Source organism: Dendropsophus ebraccatus, chromosome 15, assembly GCF_027789765.1.
Source record: "Dendropsophus ebraccatus isolate aDenEbr1 chromosome 15, aDenEbr1.pat, whole genome shotgun sequence".
In the NCBI taxonomy this organism is placed as follows: Eukaryota; Metazoa; Chordata; class Amphibia; order Anura; family Hylidae; genus Dendropsophus; species Dendropsophus ebraccatus.
Window position 1 is genome coordinate 4,480,244 of NC_091468.1, and position 19,255 is coordinate 4,499,498.

At 44.3% G+C, this 19,255-nt stretch overlaps 1 protein-coding gene across 3 annotated transcripts in view; it reads right to left on the reverse strand.

Moving 5' to 3' along the window:
* The window catches only part of LOC138773881 (follicle-stimulating hormone receptor-like), a 93,108-nt gene that overhangs the window by 26,344 nt on the left and 47,509 nt on the right, over positions 1 to 19,255 (reverse strand). For 2 of the 3 annotated variants that reach the window (XM_069954350.1, XM_069954352.1), the window contains exons 3-4: positions 11,938 to 12,012; positions 6,440 to 6,514 (exon numbers count right to left, since the gene is read on the reverse strand). In XM_069954350.1, the coding sequence (XP_069810451.1) occupies positions 6,440 to 6,514; positions 11,938 to 12,012 (150 nt within the window). The remainder of the gene's footprint in view (positions 1 to 6,439; positions 6,515 to 11,937; positions 12,013 to 19,255) is intronic. The other variant, XM_069954351.1, reaches the window with a different exon arrangement.

Consider the following 19,255-nt stretch of genomic DNA (forward strand, 5'->3'; position numbering starts at 1 on the left):
GAACCACAAAAAAAGTAAAAGGGCTTAACATTAGAAAAATATAGCTGCCTTCTTCCACAGACAGCACCACTCTTGTCCTCAGTTTGATTCTCCTGGTGGCTGCAACCTGTGGGTGACAACCATCAGCCCTGAAGTTCCAGCAATACATCTGTCTACAGCGGCAGGTATCGGAGGATTGTACTACTGTACTACAACTCCCAGCATACCCTGAGGGCTGCAGACTGTCAACCTGGAGCCCCCCTTCCTCGACCAAGTGCATGCTACTGGTATACAGTATATATATGGTATTACCAATAATACCAGTATACAAGGGGGAAATATCGCCACAACCACTACCATCACCACCATATTGTTACTGACTAAATCCTCTATACTAAATCCAATAAAACACAGTACCAGATTACAAGTAACAAATAACACCACTACTTACTGACTAATACCAGCACATACCGACTAATACCAGCACATACGACTAATACCAGCACATACCGACTAATACCAGCACATACCGACTAATACCAGCACATACCGACTAATACCACCACATACCGACTAATACCAGCACATACTGACTAACACCACTGCTGCAACTGAATAATCCACTGTACACAGAGCAATATCACCTCTTCCAGTCATTTAGCAGTAGCCCCAGCTCTACACAGGCTCTACACACCATATACATTACAGTGCAGATATATTTAGTGACTCACAGGGGACGTCTTCTCTGATCAGAGTTCTTCCCTTTTCATCTTCTTCTCCATCTGTCCTGGGCCGTTATGAGAACTTCTCCGAGCCACGAATCCACAGAATCTGCCAGACAGACATATTAGGCTCCACACTCTGGCACCATCCTCATCTCTCTACACACTGCACATCTGTATTGGCCCCTTTACACCCTTGTTTAGTGGGTAGGCTGACTCTTATAGATGGCTCCCCCCTGTATTGCCCCCTTATTGATGCCCCCCCTGTATTACCCCCTTATAGATGGCTACCCCTGTATCCCCCCCCCTTATAGATGGCTCCCCTCCCCTGTATCCCCCCCTTATAGATGGCTTCCCTCCCCTGTATCCCCCCTTATAGATGGCTCCTCCTGTATTCCCCCCTTATAGATGGCTCCTCCTGTATTCCCCCCTTATAGATGGCTCCCCCCCCTGTATCCCCCCTTATAGATGGCTTCCCTCCCCTGTATTCCCCCCTTATAGATGGCTTCCCTCCCCTGTATTCCCCCTTATAGATGGCTCCCCCCCTGTATCCCCCCCCTTATAGATGGCTCCTCCCCTGTATCCCCCCCCCTTATAGATGGCTCCCCTCCCCTGTATCCCTCCCTTATAGATGGCTCCCCCCCTGTATCCCCCCTTATAGATGGCTCCCCTCCCCTGTATCCCTCCCTTATAGATGGCTCCCCCCCTGTATCCCCCCTTATAGATGGCTTCCCTCCCCTGTATTCCCCCCTTGTAGATGGCTCCCCCCCTGTATCCCCCCTTATAGATGGCTTCCCTCCCCTGTATTCCCCCTTATAGATGGCTCCCCCCCTGTATCCCCCCCCTTATAGATGGCTCCTCCCCTGTATCCCCCCCCCTTATAGATGGCTCCCCTCCCCTGTATCCCTCCCTTATAGATGGCTCCCCCCCTGTATCCCCCCTTATAGATGGCTTCCCTCCCCTGTATTCCCCCCTTGTAGATGGCTCCCCCCCTGTATCCCCCCTTATAGATGGCTTCCCTCCCCTGTATTCCCCCCTTGTAGATGGCTCCCCCCCTGTATCCCCCCTTATAGTTTGCCCCCTGCACAGCAGATTAAAAAAAACAAACACACAACTCACCTAACAAGCGCTCCCCCGTCGCTGCTGTCCTCTCTTCTGCCCCCAGCTGATGCGTCCCTCCCTGGGGGATTCCCGGGCAGCGCACACATCTGGAAGCTGAGTGTGCGCCCAGGCCGGGACTTCCGGTACAGGAAGTCCCAGCGACGCGCACCAAGGTTCCTGATACGTGCGCTCCCTGGGAATCCCCCAGGGAGCGACGCATCAGACAGGGGCAAGATTGCCTCTTGCGGCCGCAAGCAAGACCGTGCTTGCGGTCGCAAGAGAGGCATAAAGGAGGGGGTGGGCTCGGCGGTTCGGGGGGCGTGTGCGGATGCGGAGCGCAGCCTCTTGTGGCTGGAGGCATAACGCTGCCTCCGGCCACAAGAATGATTGACACAGCCAGGAGCCAATGGCTCCTGATGCTGTGTCAATCACATCCTGGCCCAGTCGGAACTGTATGCGCTCATTAGGAGTGCGAGCGCATACAGTTCCGGCCACTACTGACGTGTTAATGCTGTCTGCAAAAGCAATAGCTTTTGCAGACAGCATTAACTGTCTAAGACCTCAGTGGGCCCCTGTCTGAGTGGGCCCGGGGGCGACCGCCCCCCTTGCCCCCCACCAAATTTCGCTACTGATTCTGACATTACACTTGGATGTAAATGTAGATTTCAAAGCTTGAAAGTTGTAACTTATGATGAGAAACCGTGAAGATTGTCGCACTGCAACCAATGACATTTTGTGGTATTTCCGGCTGAGGATTGGGGAGGTAATATTGTTGGGTTCCTGGCCGGGCTTAGTCTCTCTGTCCGTATCTTATAGAACTGAATACATGAACATTGTTATAGTTTATACATCATGTCAGACTAATATGAGGTAAGAAGGGAATGTAATACCCTAAAATGTTCACCAGCGTGCTTTAAAACAATACATGATGCGGCCATTGTTCTCTCATACTCGGGAATTGTAACAAAAATAATTATTATAATTTTTTAAAAACATTTTTACATTAAAGGAGAAGTCTGGGCTCGGGGAGGAGGCGGCTGAACATAACTACATGCACCGACTTCCCTGCCTCCAGCATTGGGGTCCACTGTCCTCCGTTTGGTTCCCAGTTCACTGGCCGATTCTTGGTGTGAGTGGCCTGACAACCCAGGTCCTTGCTCAGACCAGGAGGTGGCCGAGGGACCGGGAACCAGAGCGGAGGACGGCGGACACATCGCAGGAGTCAGGGAGATAAGTACTTGTTGTTATGTTCAGCCATCTCCTCCAGAGCTTCTCCTTTAAGTTGCAGCAAGGTTCCTCTGCTGCCAGCAATTGCTGGGACCGGAACTGCAGGGCTACTCAAGCCCTTCAACAGTTACATATGGCTAGTATTGCTGCATGCAGTGCCAGTGATTCTGAGTTAACCCCGTAATTCACAGTAACAATAGAATAGACATTACATTTGGGGAAGCAGCCTGTTTCTATAGCACTGCAGCCACAATACAGTGTAACAGAGCGAGCGGGACAACTGACAACTAACACTGCTACAGACTGCCACAACTGCAGCACTCCTGACACAGACCGCTTCCCCAAGTCTAATTCAGTGTTTAGATGCATTAGAATAGACATCAGGGGAGACTCAGTATTGGTAACACCATGATAGGTCCAGGGTGTGAGCTGCTATGCAGTTCCTGACAATGATAGCAGCAGAGGAGCTGAGTCGCCCTTTGCTGTTGTTACTTAATGTAATAATAATAATAATAATAATAATAATAATAATAATAGAAATTATAATAATAATAAATATGTATACAGGAGGGTAAGGTGACAGAAATAATAATAAAAAAAACCTACTAGTAAGAGTTGAGTCGTTTCATTCCATATTTCTTTTCAGGTAAATCAAGACAGGAGGAAGGATTCCAGGACTCCCTGCTCCTGTATACTAACTGGTTCAGCAAACATTGTATGCCTCACTGCTCAGTTTACATTCAATGGGCTTGGCACAGAGCGGCAAGGCATACAATGTATGCTTCACACCTTGGTGACTGTAGAGGAGCAGGGACACCTGTCTGTGACAGGAATCCTTGCACTTGTACTTAAAGTGAGTCTGTCAGCAGGTTTATGCTGTCCTGAATCAGAAACGGAACAGAATGATGTATCACTGACGTTCTTCTGTGAAGCTGATTCAGCAATATCTAACTGAATAGCAAGGACTGTTCTCATCTCCTCCATTATGTTTCCACCAACCCAGTTGTGTCAGTAACTGCAGGGCTCCCTAATCCCTGCAGCCCCGAACCCCTACTCTGCCGCACTATACAGAGCAGGGTCCCCCGTATACTGTATATTCTTATATATGGAGGAGGCTGCCGCACAGCAGTATACAGAGCAGGGTCCCCCCGTATACTGTATATTCTTATATATGGGGGGAGGCTGCCGCACAGCACTATACAGAGCAGGGTCCTGATCCCCCCGTATACTGTATATTCTTATATATATGGGGGGGAGGCTGCCGCACAGAACTATACAGAGCAGGGTCCTCCCGTATACTGTATATTCTTATATATATGGGGGAGGCTGCCGCACAGCAGGATACAGAGCAGGGTCCCCCCGTATACTATATATTCTTATATATGGGGGAGGCTGCCGCACAGCAGTATACAGAGCAGGGTCCTGTCCTCCCGTATACTGTATGTTCTTATATATGGGGGGGAGGCTGCCGCACAGCAGTATACAGAGCAGGGTCCTGTCCCTCCCGTATACTGTATGTTCTTATATATGGGGGGGAGGCTGCCGCACAGCACTATACAGAGCAGGCCCCCCCCCCTGTATACTGTATATTCTTATATATGGGGGAGGCTGCCGCACAGCAGTATACAGAGCAGGGTCCCCCCATATACTGTATATTCTTATATATATGGGGGAGGCTGCCGCACAACACTATACAGGGCAGGGTCCCCCCGTATACTGTATATTCTTATATATATGGGGGGAGGCTGCCGCACAGCACTATACAGAGCAGGGTCCCCCCGTATACTGTATATTCTTATATATGGAGGAGGCTGCCGCACAGCACTATACAGAGCAGGGTCCCCCCGTATACTGTATATTCTTATATATGGGGGAGGCTGCCGCACAGCAGTATACATAGCAGGGTCCCCCCGTATACTGTATATTCTTATATATGGGGGACGGCTGCCGCACAGCAGTATACAGAGCAGGGTCCTGTCCCCCCGTATACTGTATATTCTTATATATGGGGGGAGGCTGCCGCACAGCAGTATACAGAGCAGGGTCCCCCCGTATACTGTATATTCTTATATATGGGGGGAGGCTGCCGCACAGCAGTATACAGAGCAGGGTCCTGTCCCCCCTGTATACTGTATATTCTTATATATGGGGGAGGCTGCCGCACAGCAGTATACAGAGCAGGGTCCCCCCGTATACTGTATGTTCTTATATATGGGGGACGGCTGCCGCACAGCACTATACAGAGCAGGGTCCCCCCGTATACTGTATGTTCTTATATATGGGGGAGGCTGCCGCACAGCACTATACAGAGCAGGGTCCCCCCGTATACTGTATATTCTTATATATGGGGGAGGCTGCCGCACAGCACTATACAGAGCAGGGTCCCCCCGTATACTGTATGTTCTTATATATGGGGGGAGGCTGCCGCACAGCACTATACAGAGCAGGGTCCCCCCGTATACTGTATATTCTTATATATGGAGGAGGCTGCCGCACAGCAGTATACAGAGCAGGGTCCCCCCGTATACTGTATATTCTTATATATGGGGGACGGCTGCCGCACAGCACTATACAGAGCAGGGTCCTGTCCCCCCGTATACTGTATATTCTTATATATGGGGGGAGGCTGCCGCACAGCAGTATACAGAGCAGGGTCCCCCCGTATACTGTATATTCTTATATATGGGGGGAGGCTGCCGCACAGCAGTATACAGAGCAGGGTCCTGTCCCCCCTGTATACTGTATATTCTTATATATGGGGGAGGCTGCCGCACAGCAGTATACAGAGCAGGGTCCCCCCGTATACTGTATGTTCTTATATATGGGGGACGGCTGCCTGGCATGATCGCTGTGTGTGTCAGTCTCTGTACAGGGAGCGGTGATTGCTTTCATTCAGCTATAAGGAACATTACAAAAGACGCTGTACATATACTTGATACACAAAAATATTAATTGACAGAATCTGAAAACTTTTAGGTATAACAGGGGAGGTAACGTAATATAATATTTACAAGGACTGAACAATAGATGTCAGATCCTCTAAGCCATATAGACGGCCACAGAGTCCGTAAGCCAATGCTTCGGACTGACTCCAGAACTGAGGGTCCCTAGAGGATGGGGTCTATACTCATCCATGTAATTATAATTATTTTACACGAGAAGATAAGTGAGGAGCCATCTTGAGTTGTGAGTGAGATTACATTCATTTATATTCATGCCAAATGTCCGGGACGTTCTCTATAATGTTTCCGGTGTTTGATCTCTCACAACTGTTATTATAGGAGAAGATTGTCCGTAATGAGTCCTCGGCTTCTCTCCACTTATTGGTCATTTATTATCAGAGCAAATATTTATTCTGCGTCCGTGATGAGCGGCTTAGAATTAGTACATCAAATAGAAAATTATCTTACAGATACTTGAGCATCGGAAGATTCCAGAAGGCATCTCGGTCAATGTGTTCAAGACTGTTTGCTTTTTCAATTCTTCTAAAAAAAAAAACAAGAGACTGTAAGACATCATTTCCCTTTATATCTTTCCCAACTTGTCATTAATTGAAACATTCAAATTAAGCAACAAAAATTCCTGTTTGCAGTCTCTGAAGTCTCTGGGGTCTCTGAAGTCTCTGGGGTCTCTGAAGTCTCTGGGGTCTCTGAGGTCCATGCAGACTCTGGGGAATCTGAGGTCTCTGGAGCTCCAGGGCCAAGAATGGGAAGGGGAAGGAGGATATGTTACTGCAGGGTCAGGGATGGGAGGGGGAGGAAGGAGGTGTTACAGCAAGGTCAGGGTTGGGAGGGGGAGGCAGCAGATGTTACAGCATGGTCAGGGATGGGAGGGGGAGGAAGGAGGTGTTAAAGCAGGGTCAAGGATGGGAGGGGGACCGATGAGGTGTTACAGCATGGTCAGGGATGTTAGGGGGAGGAAGGAGGTGTTACAGCATGGTCAGGGATGGGAGGGGGAGGGAGGAGGTGTTCCAGCAGGGTCAGGGATGGGAGGGGGAGGGAGGAGGTGTTACAGCATGGTCAGTTATGGTAGGGGGGAGGGAGGAAGTGTTACAGCAGGGCCAGGGATGGGAGGGGGAGGGAGGAGGTGTTACAGCAGGGTCAGGGATGGGAGGGGGAGGGAGGAGGTGTTACAGCAGGGTCAGGGATGGGAGGGGGAGGAAGGAGGTGTTACAGCAAGGTCAGGAATGGGAGGGGGAGGGGGGAGGTGTTACAGCATGATCAGGGATGGGAGGGGGAGAAAGGAGGTGTTACAGCAGGGTCAGGGATGGGAGGGGCAGGCAGCAGATGTTACAGCAGGGTCAGGGATGGGAGGGGGATGGAAGAGGTGTTCCAGCAGGGTCAGGGATAGGAGGGGGAGGGAGGAGGTGTTACAGCAAGGTCAGGGATGGGAGGGGGAGAAAGGAGGTGTTACAGCAGGGTCAGGGATGGGAGGGGGAGGCAGCAGATGTTACAGCAGGGTCAGGGATGGGAGGGGGAGGGAGGAGGTGTTACAGCAGGGTTACAGCTTGTTGCACTTCAGGAACTCGGGAAAGCCTCTTTGACCCTTCTTATTAGATAATAAAACTATTTGTCTATGTTATGGAAGCACAGCTGGATATATGAAAGGTATCATGTGCCTCCTGGCCCAAACAGATATCTAACATTGTCAGCAGTTTGGAACATGAATTTCAGCTGAAATATTCCCCTTAAAGGGGTCAGACCTGTGGTTGTAAGATTTATGGGTTTAAACCCCACCACTCCAACAAGAACTGAGCACCCTAAGGCTATTCAGAAATATTTCCAGAAAACCTCTCTAAATGAGCACAGTCTTAAATGAAGACGTATCAGTCTTAAAGGGAGTTTTCAGGCATTTTTTTAATGGCCGGGGGTATGTATAAAATTTAAAGGGAACCAAACACCCCAAAAATGACCTATGAAGCCACAAATTCATTGTTAAATAGCCCCCCATCTCTGTATGCAGCCATAGAAGTAATAATCACCATATGGCCGATAGAAGCCCTTTATAAATGTCCCCCCCCCATATGTAAATTATACCGAGGTGGGCAACGGGGCGGTCCTCAGCAGATAACCAGTCACAGCCGGAGGGAATCCTGGCAACACCTTCTTAGCATAGGAGCCTTCAGCATCACAGTGGGGGCGTCCCTGAGCGCTGATACCCCCAGAGAGGCGGGATTACAGAAGATGTTTTCCACCAACTATGACCAGACAAATGCTCCGCCACTGCTCTCTCAAAGTGACTAAATCAGTGTCTAGCTAATGGCCGTTGTACTTGTAGACTGTTGTATTTCTCATCACACTGTTAATACTGGATACAATGAGGTCTTATTGATGTAAAAGGGTTAATAATATCACCACTGGGTCACATGTCAAGGATATATGGAAGGTGGGTCACATGACCTTTTCTCAGACATTTTCTGCTAGAAGTGTGGTCTGAGGAGTCTCTCTAGCCCCCCACACTCTACAGGAGTATCTCCGAGCGTTGTATGACAATTATCAGTAAGTAAAATGCCGGATCTACATCCTGGGATACGAGACATTATACTTTACTTCTTTCTCAAAAGAAAAAGCTATTGTGCGACAAACCTAAGTCCACAAAGTAACTTGTTCTTTTATTTTACTTTTCTTTGGAGCTGATCCATGTAGACGAGTAGTTTCCTGATGGGAAAGTTCTGGGTTAGATACCATTGACGAGTCTCGGCGTCAAGATGCAAGATGTATAACTCTCGTCTGAGTCTCAGCAACATTTATCATTGAAAGAAGAACTCTAATAGATCCCTGTGGGCTTCAATTAGCTCCAGAGTTGTCAGTACTCGACCTCCGTGTCAGATAACTTTCTTCATTAATAGAATTATATGACTGCATCGGCTCTTTTATACAAGTTACATCAAACACCTGTTAAACTAATTTGTGTTTCAGAACTGTGTATACTTTTTAATTATGTTGTAGATAACACAAAACTATTTAGCGGAATATTCAGAGATATAAAAATGTCCCTTACAGTATAATAACAGAATGACGGCATTTAGCTGCGGTATAACAGATGCAAAAACTTGTTTTATTCCGCCATTACAAGTGCACTGTTCCAACCCTACACCTGGCACTTTGTCAAGTTCACTTAAAGTGTCACTGTTCTTAAAACTTTCAAAATCTAATCAAGTGATGTAATAAAAAGCAGGTTTGCAATTTACATTTTTTATTTTTCTCATACTTAATAACAAAGCTATACTTACTGTATCCAGGTCCAGTTTCCTGAAGGCAGCTATATAACAGCTATACTTACTGTATCCAGGTCCAGTCTCCTGAAGGCTGCTATATAACAGCTATACTTACTGTATCCAGTTCCAGTCTCCTGAAGGCAGCTATATAACAGCTATACTTACTGTATCCAGGTCCAGTCTCCTGAAAGCTGCTATATAACAGCTATACTTACTGTATCCAGGTCCAGTCTCCTGCTATATAACAGCTACATAACAGCTGTACTTACTGTACCCAGGCCCAGTCTCCTGAAGGCAGCTATATAACAGCTATACTTACTGTATCCAGGTCCAGTCTCCTGAAACCAGCTATATAACAGCTATACTTACTGTATCCAGGTCCAGTCTCCTGAAGGCAGCTATATAACAGCTATACTTACTGTATCTAGGTCCAGTCTCCTGAAGGCTGCTATATAACAGCTATACTTACTGTATCAAGGTCCAGTCTCCTGAAGGCAGCTATATAACAGCTATACTTACTGTATCCAGGTCCAGTCTTCCGAAGGCTGCTATATAACAGCTGTACTTATTGTATCCAGGTCCAGTCTCCTGAAGGCTGCTATATAACAGCTATACTTACTGTATCCAGGTCCAGTCTTCCGAAGGCTGCTATATAACAGCTGTACTTATTGTATCCAGGTCCAGTCTCCTGAAGGCAGCTATATAACAGCTGTACTTACTGTATCAAGGTCTAGTCTCCTGTAGGCAGCTATATAACAGCTATACTTACTGTATCCAGGTCCAGTACTGTATCCTGGACCTGTATACAGTAAGTACAGCTGTTATATAGCAACCTTCAGGAGACTGGACCTGGATACAGTAAGTATAGCTGTTATATAGCTGCCTTCAGGAGACTGGACCCGTATACAGTAAGTATAGCTGTTATATAGCTGCCTTCAGGAGACTGGACCTGGCTACAGTAAGTATAGCTGTTATATAGCAGGAGACTGGACCTGGATACAGTAAGTATAGCTGTTATATAGCTGCCTTCAGGAGACTGGACCTGGCTACAGTAAGTATAGCTGGTATATAGCAGCCTTCAGGAGACTGGACCTGGATACAGTAAGTATAGCTGTTATATAGCAGGAGACTGGACCTGGATACAGTGAGTATAGCTGTTATATAGCAGCCTTCAGGAGACTGGACCTGGCTACAGTAAGTATAGCTGGTATATAGCAGCCTTCAGGAGACTGGACCTGGATACAGTAAGTATAGCTGTTATATAGCAGGAGACTGGACCTGGATACAGTAAGTATAGCTGTTATATAGCTGCCTTCAGGAGACTGGACCTGGATACAGTAAGTATAGCTGTTATATAGCTGCCTTCAGGAGACTGGACCTGGATACAGTAAGTATAGCTGTTATATAGCTGCCTTCAGGAGACTGGACCTGGATACAGTAAGTATAGCTGTTATATAGCTGCCTCCAGGAGACTGGACCTGAATACAGTAAGTATAGCTGTTATATAGCAGCCTCCAGGAGACTGGACCTGAATACAGTAAGTATAGCTGTTATATAGCAGCCTCCAGGAGACTGGACCTGAATACAGTAAGTATAGCTGTTATATAGCAGGAGACTGGACCTGGATACAGTAAGTATAGCTGTTATATAGCAGCCTTCAGGAGACTGGGCTTGGATACAGTAAGTATAGCTGTTATGTAGCTGTTATATAGCAGGAGACTGGACCTGGATACAGTAAGTATAGCTGTTATATAGCTGCCTTCAGGAGACTGGACCTGGATATAGTAAGTATAGCTGTTATATAGCTGCCTTCAGGAGACTGGACCTGGATACAGTAAGTATAGCTGTTATATAGCTGCCTTCAGGAGACTGGACCTGGATACAGTAAGTATAGCTGTTATATAGCTGCCATCAGGAGACTGGACCTGGATACAGTAAGTATAGCTGTTATATAGCTGCCATCAGGAGACTGGGCCTGGATTAAAGCTTTGTATGTAAAGCATAAGAACTAAAAATAAATAATCTAAATTGTGAACATGCTTTATATTACATTCTCTGCTAATTTAGATTGTAAAATTTATCGGTGACATATAAAAGGGAATGTGTCATCGTAAAATAACCTATTTAATAATGTTTTTATGCTAAACATATTTTTAAAGACTTTTTTGATGAGGTTTTTTTTTCAAACGTTCAACTTTTTTAAATCTATATGTAAAACAATTCTGAAATCATGCAGTTTTCATTCTGCCCACTAAGCTGAGACCTCCTGATCTGTACAGGTCACTTTCCAGCAGTTTTGCCTCTGTTCACCACAAAGATGAGTACAGTGAAAGAGGACACCAGTGTACAGATAAGACACCATTCACAATAGCTGATCCTCAGAGCTCAGACTCCCCCACCCTGTAGAACGACCTCTGCACAGGTCACAGAACATGCCTAGAAAATACTTCTATTCTTGTAAAGCGAGCCTCAAAATGCTGTTAAAACAGTTAAAGCAAAATGTCTCCAATTGGTGAAAAAAATCTAGGTGACCCATTAACTTTAAATGAACAATGTTGGCTTCTTGGCAGCAACTAAATGCATTCAACTGTACGTAAATATTACTTCATGCGGTGTGCCCCTTCACTGTATTGTGCCTAGTCCTTACATTAACGACAGGTCAGCATTTCTGGAAATCTTTCCGTCACTTACATTTCTTGTAGCTGAGGGCTGTTGGAGAAGACGTTTGCCTCTATTGATTTCAGGTCATAATTCTCGGAGATCTCGCTGTAAAATAAATGAATAATAGCAAATCTAAAAATGTTGAAGCTGCAGCTGTATTACACGAGAGTGCAGATTTATCATTTACAGATGGCGTACACCTATAACTTTACGAAGGAGAAGAAGGAGAAGGAGGAGAAGAAGGAGAAGGAGGAGAAGAAGGAGGAGGAGAAGAAGAAGGAGAAGAAGGAGAAGAAGGAGAAGGAGAAGAAGGAGAAGAAGGAGAAGGAGAAGGAGAAGGAGAGGCAGAGGGAGAGGGAGAAGGAGAAGGAGAAGGAGAAGAAGAAGAAGGAGGAGAAGAAGAAGAGCTTTCACCAGTGTTCTGTGGACTCTATCCCACTGGGAAACCATTGCATTACAGATATGTCCCCCTTACTTCTTCTCTCTTTTGGGATTCCAATTTCTCAGTACCAGGTGAATTTGTTTGCAACTTTTTTTGTGACTTTTTACTTAGACGCATTTACTGTGAGGCCTTGTTCACACAACGTATGTTTTACAATTTGCAACAACGGCCGTGATTTATGCAAAACAAATGTTGCATTTCAAAGAATGGAATCCTGGCTGAAGCGTATACACATAGTACATATACTGTATACATACACATAGTATACACTCCGGCCGGGATTCCATAACGGACATGTTATTCATTGAATAGCGGCCACAGAGAACCCATCAGTTTACACAATTGTGTGCAGCAGTGAAATGGGATGAGGGGGCACACGGATGCCCCCACATCCCAATTAATAAGAAATGAAGATCACCCGCTGATACTGCAGTACTGGCTGGGATGATCTTCTCTGACACCTGCTGTTCTGGGACCTGGCTGAATCAAAGAACGGCCAGTGTCTTTAGCCATGTGAACATGGCCTGACAGTGCGACTTTTCCATCAATCCCACACAATATATTGGAACAACATAAACCGACCAACATTAGAATAGTCGCACACATTAGACTCCTCAGTAAGTGTCTCCCATAGTGTATTTTCTTAATAAGAAAAATCTGTCACCATGGGGGAGATTACTAAGGAGTCTAATGTGTGCGACTATTCTAATGTTGGTCGGTGTTTATGTTGTTCCAATATATTGTGTGGGATTGATGGAAAAGTCGCAGAGTAAGGCTATGTTCACACAACCTGAACACCTGGCTGTTCCGTGACCCCGGTCACGGAACGGCCGGTCTTACCCCGGATCATCCCAGATGGTACTTAAGTACCGGCTGGATGATCTTTCCGGCCGCGGAGCTCTGATGGGGGTGCAGAAGCACGCGCCCGCATCACAGCTTCCCATAGCACACAGTGAAGTGAACTGACAGGTCTTTCTGCATCCGGAATTCACTGAATTCCGTCCGCAGAAAACTGACATGTCAGTTTTTTCTGGCACCGCATGGGATCCCAGCCGGAGCGCATATGATGTGTCGTACGGCCGTAGTTTTACGTAGTGTGAACATAGCCTAAATGCGTCTAAATAAAAAGGCGCAAGCAAATTCACCTGGTACTGACCAGACGTCGGCCTGCACCAATTTTTGCAACTTTATAAAAAATTGTACATGATAAATTTGGCACAAATCCTGGATTATGTGAATTTTTGGGTGAATACTCAAAACAGGAAGATTAAAAAAAGTTTAATCTAAAAAATATTCACCTGTTCATCCTGGTTCATGAATAAAACATAGACAAAAAATGGGCAAAAAATCCAATTATTCACCTAAAAATAGGCGCAAAACCCTGGATAAATTCCCTCCATTGTGTGATTCCAGCTCAATGTCCCTGGATAAGGGGCGGCCGGGAGCAAAGCGAATACTTCTTCACATCAGGGAGTGATAGGACTGAGCTGGACCAGTCTGCAGAATACTGACATCTCAGCAAACTAGAACTGCTTATCGGATGAGTAAATTCATACAAAAAAAGATGTGGCAGAGAATTAGATGAAATAAATGATATAAGAGTAATATACGATGCTCGGTGTTCTGCGCCGTGGATATAAATAGACGATGATCGCACCACCTTATTTTGCATTTGCCAAATGGCAGAAACTGCACTTATGAAATGACAGGTGCTAAAATCTTTGTGAATTATTACACGTTCTCTTTACTAATGGTATTCTGCGATATTCATAGAGATTTTGTTTTCTATAACAGCAAACACATTTGCAAAACCAAATGAAATTAATAACCTTAAAGGGGTATTCTGCTCATACATAACTTCTGATATGTTGCTGCCCATGGTGAGACTAACAATTCCTTCCATACCTGTTATTATCTATTCAGTCTCCTTCCCCCAGTTCTAAGCTGCTGCTTTCTGCTGAAGACACAAAAATCTGTATTTGAGCTTTTCTCTCTGTCTCCCCCTCCTCCCCCTCCCTCCTGAGATGGCTGATGTAAACAACTTCCTGGCCTACTCTCTGTAATGCTGGGAGGGTTATTCTGAGGACAAGTTGCTAATGAACTCACTGTTCGCTCATCTCTACATACAATACACTGACATCTGCTGGTAGAAAATAGGAAGTGCAGGCACAAATAGGAAATACAGGTACTAACAGGACATAGGGAGTGCAGACTCCCTTCACCCAGGGGGTCCTATATAAAGGTACATTACCACAGGTGGGAAAGAACACACCTGCTCTGGGACACTGCACCCCTGCTGTGCCAGTTCCATTTCCCTGGTATTTCTATAATTTTTGGAGGTTTTCAGATGGACCAGGACGCCCTTTGATGGGGTTTATTATACGATTAAGCGCTCAAGTAATGGAAAATACCCTACACCAATAAAGAGCATTCGCGTACTTTAGCGCTCATTCGTCTCTAATCTTCAGGTTATTCACAGCAGAATCCACAGGTCTGGGATTTCTTCGAGGACTCGCTCATTATAGTCACAAGAAATCCCCGCTTTCAGGGTTAAACGTTTAAAAATTCTGTGAAGACCAATTCTGCAGTGTTTTGTATTTGATCAAATCTCTGCTCCCTGCGGCTCCTGTAGCCTATAGCAGATATTCTGTATACAGGCCCTATGGAAATGGTATTACCTCAGCTAACACGTAATAAACTTTATTATCCGTCACTTAATAAACATACCGAACTATTGTAAGAAAGTAAAGTATTTGTGTTCTGTCGCGGCTTCTCTGACAATAAGAAGTTGACTTCTTCTACAGTTGTGAATATTTTTGAACGTTAACAAGGATTGCCATAGAAACGTGCGCAGCAATTAGTCTCCGACTGATGGCGGCCCGTAAGGTCAGCTTCCAAATAGAACAAGAAAATAGTTCTAAATCAATTCTCTTTATTTTAACAAGAAATGTAGCAGGTGGGCTAGAAAATGAATCTTATGGGAGATTTGACTGTTTCTTGCTCCCATATTATGTGAAATAAATGAGGCTGTTGTCATTGAACTGAAAAAGACCATTAAAACATATGTATAACTGCAAGGCAGGATGGGAAATTGGGGCTAAAAAAGTCTGTAATGAGCCTGTAATAGCTGGGTAACATGGCCGCCTCCTGATTAGTCATTCTGGCCTATTTACAAGCCTCAGTCACTAAAGAAGCTTCTACACTACAGGCCCTATTCCACCAACAGATCCGGCAACAGATTATCTGCCAAAGATGCGAAGCCAAACCCAGGAGTGGATATGAAAAGAGGAGAAATCCAGTTTTTCCTTTATGACCTGTTCTGTTTATAGTCTGTTCCTGGGTTCGGCTTCAAATCTTTGGCAGATAATCTGTGGTCAGTTCTGTTGGTGGAATAGGGCCTTAACAAAGTGACTGAAGACACTGAGGAGAGGAGAGAAAGGGGGGAGGGAGGGGGGATGCTGCTGCAGCCTCTTTGCTTCATCTTGTGTGTAAGATGACATAATAGCAGCAGAAGTAAGAAATTACATATGGGCAGGGTCAGACAGGGGATCCTCAGGTTATTAAGGTGTGAAACAATAATTATCTTCTAATTTAGGACCTAAAAGGTCTAGATAATTTAATAGTTCCGGTAATTTTTTTTAAATTTAGAAAATGGGAAAAGGGAGGGTGATTTAAACTTTTAATACGGGAAGGATTTTTCATTTATTAAGTTAAATTTATTTATTTTTTTTTATTTTTTTTTACTGTACATTGTAGTCACCATAGGGGTCTTCTATGTGCAATGCACTGATTTCTTATAGACACTAATGCAGTACTTATGCACTGCATTGACCTTTGAGATCAGTGCTCAAACACTAGGGCCTGCTGGAACCCATAGTAATTGAGCAATGCGCTAGTATCAGCGTCTTTGTGGTGCAGAGCCCAAGCCTGGCAAGAAGCAGGGATCACCCCTCCGCGAACACATCTCCGGGATGTAATCCTGCTATTTAAATGCTGCTGTCAGTTTTGACAGTTGCTTTAAATGGTTAATTAGCCGGGTGCGGTGATCGGCCTGAGTATGCTAATTGCAGTTGGGAGCCGCACTGTACACAGGAGGGTAAAGACGCGACTGCTCTCTGTACACTAGAGACCACATGATGTACCAGGTACACCATATAGCCTATATGAAACCCACAAAATGTTGGGTCTAAAAATTCTATTACTGCAATTAAATAAATAAATAAATAAATAAAAATAATGAATTAAAAATTTTCCAATGCAGGTGTTACTGGACATAATAACAATAATAATAATAATTATTATTATTATTAGTATTATTATTATTATTATTATTATTTCAATAATAACTTTTATATAATATACTCACTAATACAATTACTTAGATAGTTCTAGTTTGCAGGTTCATTTTAGTATGAAACTCTGCTATTAAATTTACATAGGGGGAATTATTATTATTATTATTATTATTATTATTATTTCATATTTGCTTTTCTTCTTTCAGTATGTAATGCAGTAAAATAAATTGTATTCAATACAACCAGAGCTTCCTTTCCTACAAATAAATGCATGTAACTGAATTCTAGAAAATATAACTTTTCACCGGAAATTCGGTAAATATACAATCAGGATTTGCGTTAATTCACTTAATATTTAACACCTTGACGGTGTGCAGGGAGGTTCCTGTAATTATCTCCCTGGGCGACATTATGTCATCTTCTTATCACCGAGTAGTAGATAGCAGCTGTCAGTTATTACAGGAGAAGACTCCCCCTTCCAGCACCATTCTACACCTGCATGTATCAAGACGACGGCGAAAACAAACCTCAAGGTCTCTCCCACAGCTTCGCCTTATTGCCGCAAAAACAAAGAAGTGATTGAATGAGAAAGACGGCGTGTGCTGCTAAACAAAAAGTACAAGTAAAGAATAGGCCGTCACATTCCCCGAACTCCACAATCATACTGGAAATAAATATTACCTAATAAAACTCCTCATCTCCAGACATGGAAATAAAATGCTTATAAAGAACAAACGAGAAAAGATCCCGATAAATCAAGGGAAGTGCTCGAAAAACGAGAAAAACGAGACAAAAAGAGTACAATATGGTGAAAGAGTCAGTAATGGAGTCTATAAAATGGTGTCCCGCTCCTCTGTGGTGGACTTTTGACTATGCCGTTGTGTTTTGTATTTGTTGCATTTATATAAGGAAAGAACTTAAAGGGATTATTCCCATCTCTACTGATATGGTTACACCCCTTAATATTTTTGGAAATACATTAATTTAGCAAACTTGCCTCTCTCTCCTCATTGGCTGCTCTTTCCCTCCCATTGTTGACAGCTTGTTGTCTAGGTTACCGACCACCACTCTGCTCTAAAACGGGCGGTCTGACTGGTGTATATATAGTCATAGCGGACATAATGTATATATTGTACAGTAAATATACACTGTTCAGGATGTCATATTCTGTATATTTAGTGAAGCTCTTACAATATGGCGCTCACCTTCTATACACGTAGAGATGTCACACTCCTTAGTAACCACTAGAAACATAGAAGATTCTAAGCAGAAAAAGCCCCCTGGTCCAGCTAGTCGGCCCTTTTAGTATTTACTATCTAATTATCTTAGGATGTGTAAGTGCTATGCAAGTAACTCTTTTTGTACCTCAGCCAATGAAGTACTGACACAATCCTTAGTAGAAGAACACACGCCCCCCAGGATATATATATATATATATATATATATATATATATATATATATACTGGCTGCCATCTTGGAATAAAGGAGATCCACTTTAACCATCAGTGTGGTGCGCACTATAAACTTTACAGAACAGTCAATATGACAGCACATGAGGTGCATCCATTTCAACACCATATAGTCTTTCCTTCTGGAGAGATTTATTTTGGTCCACAGTCAACGTTCAAAGACTCCTAGATGGACTAAAGTAATGACTTGGCGTGACACCACTTTCCCTAAGTGGTGTGAGAGCTATTTTGCATGCATTTACACTATTAAGTCTTGTGCACACCACATTTTGCTAACCTCTTTATTCTCTCTCAAGATTAAAAAAAAACGAAAAAAACCCCTTAAAAAAGGTTTCGTTCACACACTGTAAAAATGATGACCAATGTGTAATAAATAAATGGCCAAGACAATGTCCATTAATTTATTACAACTGTAATTATGAACTATAAACGGCCGTTATTATAAACTAACATGTTATTTTCCTTTAAAAGCCTACGAGAAATGCCAGAAAAAATGCAAAAAAAAAAAAAAAAGAAAGACTCAAATAAATCCACTAAAGTAACACAAATAAAAATCATTTGTATTTCGTGTATAAATAAAAAAAATAAAGAACAACTGGTCTCAGAAAAGATCATCCCGGCCGGTACTGCAGTACGTAAGTACCACAGAAATCACGGCCTTTGAACGACCGTGATTTCTGAGGAACTATCGTAGTGTGAACATAGTCTAACAAGCTATTCACTATGGAACCAACCACTATCATGCTCAATGGCGACGTAGAAGATTCGGCTTCTCAGACGTGGGGGGAAAAAGTGTGACCCCAGCCTGAGGCAAGATCCACCTTGCGTCAGAGTTTTGTGTCCGTTCTACGCTATCTGCCACATTTTGTAACGTATCTTCTCTCGGAATCCCTGCCTGTGGTCCTCGGTGCCGGGAGTTTTTAATATAAATCTGCATTTATTGCTTTTTCATCAAGAACACAGGAAAACAGCCGCTAGAAATCCCACCGGACCTCATTAACCGAGTGTGAACGGAACCTTGATTGTCGGCAATACGATGTGCGGAAACAAGAGTGGTAGGTTGTGAATAAATCCTCCACATCTGGTCTCCAGGACTCCGGCATCCGGCGTGTATAATGGGAGTATCCAGGTGTCAGTGTGC